A 14,974-nucleotide genomic window follows, 5' to 3' on the forward strand; every position below is an offset into this window, starting at 1 on the left:
CCTGTTATTGTCATTGTAATACCCCGAAACAAGTCAGAAATACATTTGTGAGTTTATGTCACTGATAGGTGTTAATACTGTGGCTAAGAGCTCCTTACAAAAGGTTCCTTTTTGTTTAGGTGTTGCAATCCGCCCACACAATAAAATTGGATCAACCATTGGAGTCTATTTAGGTTGACCAAAAATAAGCAGACGTACCACATGGTATGCAATAACTTCCTCTAGAACCCAAAAAAAGACCATTCGAGAAAAGTCTCAGTGGTTTTGTGTCCATACAATGCGGTCCGATGATGTTGGGAATCTCTTATTCACGTTGTGAACACGTCTCGGGCTGATCAAGAGGCATCAGGTCCTGCAGCTGATGCAGGAGTATAACTGTGCCGAACCCTGGGGGTCATCGAGTGTATTAGAATCTGTCCACTCTCATACATTTCTGATGTTTTTAGCACAAAGCAACAAGTGAAGGAAGCTGGCCTGGATGGGTGCAGAAGTATTCAGAGCACATGTATACATGCGAGCGCTCTCACCCACGCAAGAGAAACAGCCTCTCAACTCTCAGCTGCACTTTTTTAAGAGGCTGCGCGCAATGCGGTGCTGGATAATTGGGTTTCGCGCACATGCTCGCGCTGGAAATGCAAGCAAACAGTAATTGTTTGTGTTTCCGCCAACTTCTGGGTCATTATGCATTCGTATGTTGACACGTGAAGGACCGTATGTGCCCAGCAGACACAGACTTGTCCTTGGAAAACTTCATACATATACTGCCCCACATCTCACACACACACACACAAAGGCTAAGCAGTATTCCAGAGGATAAAATAATTGATAATTAGTGTGTGTGTGTGTGTGTGTGTGTATTTGCTGGGCCTGCCCAACACATCACATTTACAGATGAGTCATATATAAAAAAGAAACATACCAGAGGTCAACTTTCCCTTCCGCTGTGGTGTTCGGTGATACAATCATGAATATTTCTCTTCCCCACCTCCACATCCTTGAAAATGCCCCGGCCTTATGTTTTTTCTTTTCTTATTTTAGTGACAAACCATGACACTGAGCTTTAATAAGTGGAAGTCATTGCCTGTTTTTGTGTGTTTTGTTTTTAGTCCAGGGAAGAACTGAAGCCCGTCAGAGAAGAGTTTGAGGCCAAGAACAAGCAGCTTTTGGATGAGATGCCGAAGTTCTACAACAGTCGCATCGACTACTTTCAGCCCAGCTTTGAGGCGCTGATACGAGCTCAGGTAAGACCTACAGGCAAAATCACAGTTCGAGGTAGCATATGGAGAGTGCGATCTTTGAAATAAGAGGTTCTTGTGCTGCGTTTCCTTTATGGTTCACAACTCGTTCGTAACTGACTCCATGGTCCACCCATGGCCTTTGTCAACTGACCAACTTAAAAAAAAACTCATTAGGGTAGAATTGTTGCTTTTAGTGGAAATGATGCAACAGCTGTAGAAGTGTCATATTTTTATGATGGATTTTGAGTTTTATAGATTTGGGGTCTTAGACAAGTGTAGAACAATACCGTCTATATCACAGTTTAAATGCTGTATGTAACTTTATTAAAATAATAAAAAATATAAAAACAGGGACATAAAAGTGCCAGAAGTTGATGAAACGTGCTTAAGCAAATAGTAGTAAAACTTGGAGCTCGATGCTTCCTCCACCCAGATCTAATGTGAATAACCCAGACTAACACACACACGCCTTTATTCTGTGCTCCCGAACTCCCTCTCTAATGTGATAAACCCCCACAATCCTGCTTATGTCCACAGCGCCGACTCTGTGTTATTTCAGTGTTACTGAGAAAGGCACTAGTATCTGTAGTACAAGAGCAGAAGGCCATCTTCAGTTTTAAATCTTGTTGTTGTGTGTGCCTGTGAAGTGACAGTGACAGTGAAGCGTTCATAATCACTATCACCGGGACGATAAATGACTTTTGGATGACTCTTGTATAATAAATAATGCAAGAGCTGTTTTACTTTACCTTTGACACTAGCTGGTTTACAATTGTATGTAGGAAGATGTGTGAGGTGTCTTATCAGACTGATCACAGGTGTAGTTCCATCACAAGTGTAGTGAGCAGCATGAAACACCAGTTTAAGAACCAAGTAAAAGTGTTGACCAACAGCGACTGAATGAATGAACGCAGTCATCGATCAACGATCCAGATATGGCTTACTCATACATTCATTCTCATATAGATGGTTTCAAAGCTACAACATAAACAAACGTTACCGTGCATTCGCGCATTCGTGGGCTGCAGCTAAGTTCCAGTACACATTCAAAACAATATAGTGCCTTTAGATTATTTCTGATTACAAGCTGAAGAAGAACCGCTACTTGGCTAAACTTGTCTCTCCAATATTTTAAACTTTGACATCTAGTGGTTGAGCTTGGTATCGCAGTATATGTACCATACGGTTTCTTTAAATGCCTCAAAACTACAAGACCCAAATTGTTTATTTCATAAAATGAACATACAACGAAATTCAACAAATCGTTTATTTACTAAAATGATTATACATCAAAATAATAATACAAAATAATATTAACATAAATGAAATAAAATTATTATTAAACAAACACAGACCGGAAGTTTGCTAGTTAGTAGTAGTTAGTATTTATGAAACTGGAGGATAAGGTTTTTCTTATTCCTCATTTACCCCCACTTATTTTTACATCCCTGCATTTATTAGTAATGCTTGTACAATAGAAAACACTTTAATATAATTTGAATACAAAGAAGTGTTATCGTTGCCTAAACACAAGCAATAGTAAGACGCCACATTTAAAAGCATTAAATCTGTCTTTATCTGAATTTGGTTTGAAAGCGAAACCGTAAAGACGGAGCAAAACTTAGAGCACATATTGAAATATGTCCTCTACATTGGGAGCTCACTCATATTTGAAGCTGCTGTTTTTTGGCTCCAGTAGGTAACAAAATAAATAAAAATAAATGAAAAGTAGACTATTTTAATCAGTTTAGTAGTATTTGTTGTGTCAGGTTGTTATTTTATTAGCTCGAGTCGGATTAACCAGATGGGTAACTGTAAGGATGACAGACATAGACAACGTCACAAGGACGAGAGAGTAAAACAGAAGTGTTATTGAACAGCACCCATGCTGCAGACATGTTGAGCTGTGATGCTCATGTGGGAGGCCAAGGTTCAAATCTGACCTGTGACCCCTGTACTGTCTGCCTGTCAAAGTAGGGGCAAATTGTCTGCATGTCATGAATGGAACAAGCCCCAAATTAATCATTTTTATGTAGCTACACATTATTTTGTTTCGCTTCTCATTTCGTCCATTGAAAAATAGTCATTGAAATTGTATGCAAAAAAAGATAAATAAATGAATTTATTAATGTAGCATTAAACTGACCTCAGATCAGGCTTGAAAATACGGTCTTTCCTGAAGCTTTCAGCTGACAGATGGGTAGCAGAGAGAAGAGAGAGGGTAAGCAGATGACCCACTCATTCATCAAGCGGTTTCAGTAACCCAAAGTGCCGTACATCCAACACCCACATACTCCAGTGCACACGGTCCGATCTATGACGATGAAGAAGAGGAGGGGTGTTGGTGGGCTCAGATAGGTGCGGTGTGGGAGATGCTATTTGATGCAGGACAGATTATAAAGAGTTTGTTTGTGTTTCCAGCCGTCCTGGTGCCGAAACCATTTGACTCACCGAACATTCAGTTCCTTATCCTGCTGAGTCACACACATACTCGGCCTTATATTAGGAGATGATGGCTAACGGTTCAAATGAGATCCTGGGTGGATAGAGAGGTTTTCCAGAACCCACTGCCTAGTTTATAAGTAAATATATGCATGACAACAAATTCTGTCCCATTTATAAAAAATCATCTGGCAATATTGCAGTGTGCGCAGTCTGACTTGAAGTTTCTTAAAGCCAACCAATCAGGTTGAAGCATGCCGTTTGTGTCCGAAGTAGTACGAATGGGCCGTGGGTTGCATAAATGCGGTGCCGTACCTGCGTTTTAGCTCGCGTGTGGCGGCATCATTCATCGGCCATTTTGAGTGATCTATGACAGCTCCAAGGCGGATTTTCCTATGAGCTAGTCTTCCTTCCATCCCCACGCGCAGTGCTGTAAACAGATCCCCTCTCGACTCTTCATGTGGTGAGACCACCATAAACAGCGCAGACCGGTATCCGCTTCCATTCGGCACTGGGCAGGAACTGGACCGTCGTAGATCACAGGGTGCCACCGACTGTCATCCAGTCGAGAGTCTTTGATTAGAGTCTCATCAAACCGAGAGGAAGTTTACACAAGCGTGGAGAACGATCGCGGCCATTCCCACCCTTCAAGAAAGATGGAGTTCTATCATAATATTTATACAGAGAATCAGAACCAAAATGAGAAGTCCTAGAAAGTTTCCTTGAAGTCATTTCTCATCCATTGTTGGCTAACTCCGTGGTCGTTGCATGAAGTTTATTTTGTGATAATTAGCGTAATATTGTTACGCTTACCAGAAAAAGGAAATTACCTTATGAATAGGCATGGGCTCTTTCGCAGAGTAAGCACCCTAACAACTGCATAGCAACCGACTAAAATGGGCAAAATCGAGTTCTGCGGGGTTAAGCTTCACTGATAATTTCTTCGGAATACGTAAAAATCGATTGTTCCTCACTGGATTGAAAGAGAAAGAACAGGTTTGGATCTGTCTACGAGTGCTTGTACTGTAAGCGGTGTGCGGAGGTTTTAGAGCAGTTGTATTTCCCAGCGCGTTCAATGGCTTCCCACTCCTCCTAGAGCCTGTAATGTGATTAAAGGCTATTAATCATCAAAGCACCTCTCGCGGGACCCCTGACTCACAGGTCGGGGGAAGAGCAGGGGCGGGACGTGTCAAAAAAGCTTTCAGCCGACACTCGCACCATGAGCGCTTGAGAACAGTGAGGGTCACCTGCAACCCACAGACGTTAATTCTGCGCTTGCTTCGCACCGCTGTACAGGCTGCTTGTTTTTTTTTTCTTATTTATTTATGACTGTGGATAAAGGTTTTTTAAGTGAAGCGTTCTTTATATTCCAATTACACATTTCAATTTGACATTTCCTTCTAAGGGCCGAAACACTTTCTACGCAAGTGAATACAAACGCTTCTGGCTGTGTATGTCTTGTAATCATATTCTGAAATGGTATTCGAATACAGTCTCATGGCAATATTTTACTTTTACAGGGTGATTCATTTCTGTAAATTGGTACGACCTTTTTTGTGCGTTTTTGTATGATCTGCTTTTGTGTCAATGAATGTTAAGGTTAGGGGTGAGAGCTAGTACTTCGTACCAATTCAAATAAATTGGCCATTGTGCAAATAGTTTTAAATTCAGAGGTCAGAACTTAAAGGGATAGTTCACCCAAGAAGGAAAGTTCTGTCATCATTTACTCCATGTAATTTCATACCTGTATAAATTACTTTGTATTGATGAACACAGAGAAAGATATTTGGAAGAATTGTAGTCAATTTCCGGTTCAGGGACTTCTTTGACTGCCATAGTAGGAATAATTAAATGGGAGTCAAACGTGGCTGAGAACTCTGTTTTTTCTAAATTCTTCAAAATACCACATTGTGTGTTCAATTTTTTTTAAACTATGGTTGTGGATGATGTCCCAGAATAGAAAGATATTTTGAAGAATGTTAGCAATTTTCAGTGTTCATTGGAACAAAGAAATTTATACAGGTTTTGAAACGACCTGAGGGTGAGTAAACAATGACAGATTTTTAGTTTTTGGATGAACTTTCCCTTTAATGTTTCTACTTCAGATATCCAAAGCAAAAATGTTGTTTTCTATGCTCAGTTTTTCTACTGTTATGAACATTATTTATTTGCAGCTCTTTTTAATGGCAATGCTTGTAACTTCAATTTACTTTCAAAGAAATGTCTTTGTTCCCCTCATTCCTCTCAGGTTGCCTATTTTACAGAGATGCACACGATCTTCACAGAACTGACCGATCAGATTGACCAGGGCGGGCTGACAGATGAACAGAGAAAACAAGAGAACGAGTCCAAGCTGAACGAGCTGCGCTCTCTGTCCATCGTGGCTGATGACTGATCTTGAAAACAATCTGTGTCATATTCTCTGATATGTGACAAAGATGTCTTCATTTGTTGTTAAAGTGGACGTTTAATGATGTTTCTTTAAGACACGTCAAGCGGGGACGGATTTTGTTACATATGTATTTTTCTTTGTTTGTTTGGCCTGTTTTTAGAAGCTTGTTGTTTTTAATCTTGTTCATACAGATGACGCATGAAGGAACAGCTGATGTCATTTTTCTCATGAAATTGGTCGATTCAGGAAGTCTTTGGATCTTTTCCTCCTCAAGTTCCATGTCTTGTTCAAAAATTAGACCCTTTAGTCGAGTTATTATATCACTACAGCTAAAGTTGACATTCAGGCAGATTATAGAAATACTTTACTGAATATCCTAATATTTTCTAAATGTCAAGAGTTTAAATGTTAAAACGTTTTTAAGTTGTTTTGTTGTCATTATATGAAGGAAGTTTAGTTTGCTACTTGAGATATTTCCCCCCACCATCTCTGGCTGTTTGTGTCATCACAAAATAATGTAACACTGGATCTTGCAGGTAATTTAGACCTTTAAGGTTTTAGAAGATGTATTAATGACATGTGTAAAATATCAGTTAAGTAGAATTGTCAAAACAGACAGAAATCATATTTGTGTTACAACTTTTCATTGCATTATACTCTGGCTCCCTCTACTGACCGATAAAAGTCATATGACCGTGATTTTATTCTCATCTCTGTTTGTAAACTAATAAGGAAAGATGTCTTTATAAACACTAATAGTTTAAAGCCATAATCCACAAGTACTGTTAATAATATTTGCCATTTTAGGACCAATAAATCAAGCCATATATTTTAATCAGTTTTGTTTTAACTATCAAGAGGTATCAAAAGCAATACTGACAAAGTATTTCTTTGTGGCATTTCATCAAGTTTAAGCTTCATTGTTTTCACACTACTGGCTATTAATTTCTGACATGGAGCAAATATTTAAATTCAAGTGCCTTTGTTAATTGTATTGCCTGTTGTTGGTAGCCACACCAAGTTCAAGAGTTTTCATCCCAGCAAGCACACAAACTCTTAACTAAACGTGTACCTTTAATGAATTGTCTGTCGTTTTGGAAAAACTGGTCTTCCCTATTAATAAGTGTAAGCTGTACTTTATCTTTGTATTTTGTTCTAACTTTAGCTCTGATGAATTATTGTTAGATTCTGAATGTTTGGGATTCTGTTCTACACATTGAAATCATAGCCTGATGTTTTAACAAATGTGTTTAATTCAAGTATTTTTTTTGGTAGTATGGATTTCAAGGATGATTTTACTGCAAGACTATTGTTTGTCATAAATAAACCTGTGTCAGAATGTTGCAAACATGAGCAAGAGAAATGAGACCTGGATTTATTCACAGTCTAGTTGTCGAACCTATTCATTTTATTTTGGCTTTACTGTAAATCGAACATCATATGTTTCAGAGGTGTCACCCTATTGTACATATGATGCTATTGAATATGATGCTACATTAAAGGCATAGTTCATCACAAAATTTTAATTCTGCCATTAACTCACTCTCAAGTTCCAAACCTCTGTAAATTTCGTCGTTCAGCTAGACACTAGGAAATATATTTTGAAGAACGTTAATAACCAAACAGTTTTGGAGTACTATTGACTACTATGGTGCCCCAGAACGGTTTATTTTCCCCACATTTTTCTAAATACCTTTTGTGTTCAACAGAAGCAAGAATTTGAAGGCGAGTAAATGATGACAGAATTTTCCTTTTTGAGTGAACTATCCCTTTATGCACGACATTACTGCCTTTTTAAAACTTTACTGCATACAAAAAAGTATGAAAATGTGATCCATCTTTATTCTTCTGTCAATAAAAAGAGTAAAATACAGTACATTTAAAAAAATTGGTATTAGTCAAACATTTACAGCTCAAAATGCTCATTTACAAAGTCAGACATTTCATTGGCCAACAAACCAAATGAAAGAAAAGGATTTAAAATTCAAACAGATCGTTCTTTAGAGATCATTTAGACATCATTGCAATTTAACTCACAGCTAATTAATTGGGTCTATGGAGCAAAGTCATCACTTGTGCGGTCCAAGAAAACTTTCCCATATCTTGGAAAACTATTTCCTAATCCAAGATCTAATGCAATGTACAGAAATGTTCTGCCAGGCCTTTAAAACCTTGATTCAAACTACAGTTTAGAAACTGGCTAACTGACCAATTGGCATTAAGTAATATCATACAACAAAACTAGCTTACTATAAAAACCAATTTAAAAACGCTAATGTCTCTAACCGAGATTATGAAAATTTGAATATGAAAGTAGCTTTAATCTCTGGTTCTGGTCCCTGTTCTGATTCTAGTTATATGGTATGTGGTATAAACCAGTGTGTGCTAATGCACATACACAATACACATGACTAAAGAAAGTTTCAGTTCAGTAACTTCTCTTGTTTACAAAGTCTATTGTTAGGTTGGTTAAAAACTGCTTGGCAGCAGAATTGATAGACAAATACAGAATTGGTACAGTATATGATGTCTCTGCGTGAGGATATGCTGCTTGTTCATGCGGTGTGTGAGGTCTATGTGGATGATTTGTGTGAGGTCTCTATACGGATGATTTACTGTACATTTGTGCGATCTGCTCACTGAAAACTCTTCGTAGGTCCACTCGTTTGCTCTTCAGGGTTGGTGTGAGGAGGCCGTTTGACACGCTAAACATTTCAGGGTGCAAATATAAATCCTTCACCTGAGAAAGACGAAACACAAGACATCAATTGCTATAGAAGTTCTGCTTTGATGTAAATTACAATATATTTTCATTGCCTGATGTAACATACAACCGCGGAAAATTTAAGACACCGTTCAAATGTATTGTGCCTATTTCAATCCGGTGTCTGTGGATCAGAAGTGACGAAGTCATCCAACAGCGAAGTGAAAGACTGACACGTGACAAGACACATGAAAAGGTTGCCACATAAAAAAAATCTTTTTGAACTTTTCCTAAATGCGGGTACTGTTGCGTTGCTTAAAAGTGAACATGAACATGTAGTATTTAAGATCTCAAAAAAGGCAGAGCATCTAGTTATTTTGACTAGTTTCTCCAGTTTTTATTTTATGCAAATAAATCCAAATAGAAACAATATTTTTATTTGGTATTTGTGAGAAAAATTGCTAATAGTCCACAAAATCAAAACGTATCAAAACGCACCTAAACATATACCTATAAATAGAACATTTAGAAAATCTTAAAATAATTTTGAAATGGTCTCTTAATTTTTATAGGATGTATATTGCAAAAAAAGCATTGTTATGTTGTTTATTACCACAGAAAATAATTTTGACATCAGTCCGTGTCATAACACATTAAGAGAAATGTGAAACAGATAGGATACACATAAACTGCAAATGCGACTGTATTGGACTGTGTTAAATAAAATAAAACCATCGCACCAAATAAAAAGCACTACCATGTCTGTGCGATCACATCATGTCATGAACAACTAAAAACGTACACCCAGTTACGTTCTCATGACTTGGCACAAAGGATGAGCTCTACAAGTTAAAGGTTAACGGAAAACCTTTTGATCTCTGGGTATACATTAAATGTTTCACATTTGTTTTGCATAAAAATGTAATAATGCCAAACCATTAATTTCCTTCAATGCCAATCTTCACATTTTATTAAAAAAAAGTTTTAATTGATCACTGATTCATTAAAAAACAGGCAAAGACAAAAACGACTTCAATACTTTTGAAAACAGCATTTCAGTGTGAGACCTCAAGAAGCTGCTTGATAAAATGCATAAAAGGGTCCACGGACCCTTTGGTGGATAAAAAATTAGCTATCCTTCAAAATGCCCTATAACAACAAAAACATTCATGGCACTGGACTTTAACCATGTTTCTCCAAACGAAATATCAACCCAGTCGTCTGTGGTAATCAGCAGCATACCAAAGATCCAAGTGAGGATTCCTTTACCTGCTCAAATGACTTCAGTCCCGCCTCCTTGCCCACTGATGTCATATCCTGCAGCACAGCCTTCGTCACATCCTATTGTTCAAACCAAATGTTTTATTATTAACAGCACAACAGAGAATGTCAGAACTGACTGAGCACATCCATCTCAGTTGATCAAGATTTACTGCATTGAATTGTGTACAGTGGGAAAGCTCACTGGATTCTGGCAGAGCTCTTCATACGATCCCACAATGCCACTCTCTTTGGCCCAGTTAACAAACACCTCCGGGTCTGGAACTACGATTCCTATGAGATGAGACTGAACATATGACGAGTATTAGTGTCATTAATGTCTTGATATTCAGGTGAGCAACATGTGTGACACCTGTACAAACACAATTTATATGTGTGTGTGTGTGGACTCTGAAATTGGGGACCTAAACCTGAATGCACACCAACTCATGGGGACCCGTGTCACAGTATACAACTCATTACGCTTATGGACTGTCCCCACGTAGATAATAAAACATACATGTTTGTGTGTATTTTATGTGTGTGTATGTGTTTGAGTGTGTATGTGTGTGTGCGTGCTTACTTACTTGTAGACTATCTCCATGCACAAACACCTGAAGTACTGGAACACAGCGAGTGTAGACATTTTCTATTCTCTCCGGAGCGATGTACTCGCCCTGAGAAAGCTTAAAGATGTGCTTCTTTCTGTCTATAATCTGCAGTGTCCCATTCTGAGACCAGACACATAACAATGCTTAGACTGGAAAATATTCATACATCTGAAATTTACATTACATATTGCCACAAACGGCAGCAAATGGCTTTTTGGAGTTAATGGTCTCTTACTGGCAGCCATTGTCCCACATCTCCAGTGTGGAGCCAGCCGTCAGCGTCCAGAGCTTCTCCTGTCCTCTCCTCATCTCGCAGATATCCCCGGAAGACACTGTGACCCCGGATACAGATCTAACACACGTGCACATGTTACACAGACAGCAAATGTGCTCAGATACAAAACAGCAAACAAGTGTTCAATAGCTTAGGGAAGTTGTCATTTTAGCATCATTTTTACAACAATCAAGGTGTTTCCAGACCTAAACTATTTTTATTTCCGTGAAGCTGCACAGCAGGTGTGGAACAAGGATTGCTTTTCAGATGTCATGTGACTATTGGAATATGTGCATGCATGTACTGAAGATTTAAAAGTTGGGGACATCTTTTTTTCTTCTCTTATGCTCATGTTATCTATTGTAAAGAGACAAGTTCTGATAAAGACACTGACCTCTCCCTCTCCATTCTTGGCATGGTAGTTCATGTCCGGGATGTCAGTTAATTTCACCATGGCGCAGGGTAAAGGAGCTCCGACGTGACCTGATAAACATTAACACCACTGTAAGCAGGGCAATTCCAAGTAAATACAACAAAATTTTACAATCATAGTCATATTTTAACTCTCTACTTCAAGGCTAGTCAACTGGCGGCCTAGTCAAAATTGTCTTTCCCTGGCCCACCTTAACATTTCAAATAACGGGAGAGATTTGAAGAACGGTGTGCATTAATGGAAAGATGGAGAGCGTTAAGAGCGAGTGATTTACATGTTAAGTCAAAGCAAAGACACGATAGGACATCCCGCGGCGTGAATGAAGCGGTGTGAATTGAAAAATCGGAACTTTGGGAAATATTCGAAGCATTAACCATCAGGAGCTTGCTCTAGTAGTGATGGTATTACGACATAGCGTGTGGAGGCCGAAATTCAAAACAACAATGGAGGACAAAATCATTGTCACTGTATGTGAGCTGTACAATACATCTTCTTACTTTTATTGAAACGGGAATAAAAAGGATCTTACGTATTTCAGCCCAAATCTCAGTTTTACGCGGGCTTCTGGTATACCATTCTCCCATAGCAAAACAAGGTATTTTTTCACATGTTATATTCGCATATTTTGATTAACTAGCGATTTAATTTAATTATATTATATTATATATACAGTATATAGTAACTTTTGTTGCATACCTGTTTTATATATTTTATCATTACATCGTTGTAGATATGAGTTCAAGAAGCTTTAAATACCTTCGTCGTGAAGGTGCGACGTCTCAATATCGGTGTGTCCAAACGCCAGCTCATTAAAACGTTAGGCAAGCATTGGTTGTAAGCACGCATTGGTAAGCACCCCCGAAGCTAGATAACACCTGAGCCTAAACGCGGAAGTGGCCGTGCCACTTCTTATTCACTTAGAGTGAATAAGACTACGTGTTCTAAGACATTAAGTCTTATACCCTTGAAGGGTACACCACATGAACAGTTGTCTCAGAGTTAAGGGAAAAACTGTGTTGTTTTTTACAAAAAATACTGACATCAATCTGAACTGACTACACTCTTTTGCCAATGTTGCATGCGAATATGTATATCCAGAAAAGCTACTGTGCAATATATACATCCAAAAATGACAAGCATAGCAAACACACCAAAGACATGATACAAGCAAGCAGATGGAGGTGTTGTGAGCACAAACCTGCACTCCAGTCGCCGGGCATTGAAAAGGTACAGCCAGCGGTGCACTCCGTCTGCCCGTAACCCTCAAAAATCTGCAATCAGATACATTAAATCCCGACAGTCACATAACTCAGATACACAAAATTCTACATATCTAACAATATTAACATTTTAAGTGAGGTCTCTCACCAGACAACCAAGAGTGGCCCTGAGGAAGGACAGGACAGTGGGAGAAATCGGTGCGGACGCGGTGAGAATAAAACGCAGGTTTCCACCAAGACTGGCCTACAGCAGGAGTGAGAAAGATATGATTCAGATATCTGGGTTGGTGACCAGGGACTAATATACACACTGTAAAGACACCAAATATGATGAATATTTAATAACAGGATTTCAAAGAAAGATGTTTGGAAGAATGTCAGTAACCAAACAGATCTCATCCCCCATTTACTGCTATAGTAGAGAAATACTATGGTATAAGGAGTATTTGGTTACTGACATTCTTCAAAATATCTTCCTTTGTGTTTAGCAGAACCAAGAAATGTATACAGGTTTGGAACAATGTGACGGTGAGTAAATGATGACAGAATGTTCATTTGTGGTGAACTATCCCTTTAAAATTCAAGTTACTAGCTTTCTCTCAGGTCATTTCACAGATGTAACAGATTGTAAGTGTCCACAAGGGGGCGCCTTCTCACGTCTCAAACAGCTGCATGATTGTCATGTGAGAGCAGTTTACCTGTATCTTATTAAAGATCAGTCTGTCCCACAAGCTGTTATTTCTCACGACTCCACAGCTCAGTTCGGCCTGTTTCCTTCTTACGGCGTAATGCAGAATGGCTCTTTTCAATGGAGATGTAACTGAGCCTAGAATCTACATGACATCAATATATTTAATCACTACAATGGTCTTTGTTCATTTTTCTGTTCATAAATTCATCATTGACATTCGCGCAGACCTTGTCGTAGATCCTGTTGAGTAATCGAGGGACCACCGGGAAGAAGGTGGGCTTCAGGGTCTTAATGTCATCCATTAGCAGAGAGATGTCACCCTGGTAAAAACCAACTCTTGCACCGTGACAGAACATCGACACCTGAAGAAGGGAGATGAAAAATTAAATATATATCACAAAATGAAAAATGTATATTAAATGTTTAAAATAATTATTTAAAATTAGCTTTATTTCTAGATTTTCATTTAGATGAGGTTTAAGCAATTTTGGTAAATGCTTTGTAATTTTATAATTAATTTGTAAAAAAATTGTTGCAATAATATTCATTTTTATTTTAGTTTTTGTTTATTATAATTTTAGAGCTTTAAACTTATTTCAGTTTATTTTTGAGGCAATATATACATTTTTCACTTAAGTTTTTGCCAATAATATTTAGGTCAACATTTGATTTGAATTGAATGAACAGAAAATGTTTTCAAAGTTGTAGTATTATAAAACTAAAATAACCTTGTTTTGAAAATATATGCATTCAAAATGTGAGATTTTTGGTGGATTTGCAGGAGCAAGTTTTAATGAATTCTCCTGTATAACCAAACACTCATTAGAATCTCAAGAGCCTGGCCCCATATATTATAAAAATCAATGAAGTTTGTTTGGTGGTGGAGGATATCAAACATCACAGGCGGTTAGACGGCACTGATGAGAAGAGGAGACAAAGCTCAGTTGTCATGCATCCACTTTTCAAACCACAGCGTTATTAGTGTTCATTTCTCTTAGTCATGGTTAACTTGGTAAAACCTTTATTGGAAATTTAATAGAATTCCTTTTTTATACATGCCTTAAACAAAATGCTTCTGGTCATTGAAAAAAAGGGCAGGAGCGACTCAACTTGTTTCCAGAGATGTTCTGTTTAAGTCACTTTAGTCACTTCGACATTCTCCACCATAATAACGGAGAGATATCCATCAGTTTTCAATGTCAGTCCCATATTCCGTCGATCATTTACCTGACCTTGATCTGATAAAGGAGTTGTTGTGCCAATCCAATGTAATAAGGGAAATAAGATAACCAGATAAAAAGGGGGGCATGGGACATGGGCATGTTGGTTAAAAATGAAATCTTCAACGTACTAACCTCCAAATGATTTACAAACAAATTTTACAATTAAAATTTTATACATACAGTGCGAAATTACAAATAAATAAACATTTTACTAATTTGTCAAAAACTTGTTTAAAACTAAACATTTTATTGTTATTAATTCATAAAAAGTCTCCTTTTGGTCTCTATAACAGCTTGCTTTCTTGCTGGCATTTAGTTACATAATTGTCTCTGTTGTCAGTAATTGGGCATCTACAGAAAAATAAAGGCCTTTACCATTTCTTCTGCATTTCCTGTAAAACAGTACATTTGAAAACGTATGGATACAATTATATTTTAACATTAAAAATACTACTGTGACTCCGGATCATACACATACTGATAGAT

General features: G+C 37.9%; 2 protein-coding genes across 3 annotated transcripts in view; one reads left to right on the plus strand and one right to left on the minus strand.

Annotated features, from left to right (window-relative positions):
* Window positions 1-7,425, plus strand: part of bin3 (bridging integrator 3) — a 50,901-nt gene extending 43,476 nt beyond the window's left edge. Inside the window, exons 8-9 of one of the 2 annotated variants that reach the window (XM_056772486.1) lie at window positions 1,107-1,241; window positions 5,945-7,425. In XM_056772486.1, coding sequence (XP_056628464.1) covers window positions 1,107-1,241; window positions 5,945-5,971 — 162 coding nt within the window. In that variant the 3' untranslated portion in view covers window positions 5,972-7,425. Of the gene's footprint in view, window positions 1-1,106; window positions 1,242-5,928 lie in introns of both variants that reach the window. The other variant, XM_056772485.1, reaches the window with a different exon arrangement.
* A 467-nt stretch (window positions 7,426-7,892) lies between these two features.
* acsl2 (acyl-CoA synthetase long chain family member 2) overlaps window positions 7,893-14,974 on the minus strand; it is a 32,721-nt gene continuing 25,639 nt past the window's right edge. Inside the window, exons 12-21 of the mRNA XM_056772484.1 lie at window positions 13,493-13,627; window positions 13,273-13,407; window positions 12,723-12,818; window positions 12,553-12,625; window positions 11,316-11,404; window positions 10,883-10,999; window positions 10,624-10,767; window positions 10,242-10,343; window positions 10,046-10,117; window positions 7,893-8,812 (exon numbers count right to left, since the gene is read on the minus strand). Coding sequence (XP_056628462.1) covers window positions 8,672-8,812; window positions 10,046-10,117; window positions 10,242-10,343; window positions 10,624-10,767; window positions 10,883-10,999; window positions 11,316-11,404; window positions 12,553-12,625; window positions 12,723-12,818; window positions 13,273-13,407; window positions 13,493-13,627 — 1,104 coding nt within the window. The 3' untranslated portion in view covers window positions 7,893-8,671. The remainder of the gene's footprint in view (window positions 8,813-10,045; window positions 10,118-10,241; window positions 10,344-10,623; window positions 10,768-10,882; window positions 11,000-11,315; window positions 11,405-12,552; window positions 12,626-12,722; window positions 12,819-13,272; window positions 13,408-13,492; window positions 13,628-14,974) is intronic.

Source organism: Triplophysa dalaica, chromosome 18 (genome assembly GCF_015846415.1).
Source record: "Triplophysa dalaica isolate WHDGS20190420 chromosome 18, ASM1584641v1, whole genome shotgun sequence".
NCBI lineage: Eukaryota > Metazoa > Chordata > Actinopteri > Cypriniformes > Nemacheilidae > Triplophysa > Triplophysa dalaica.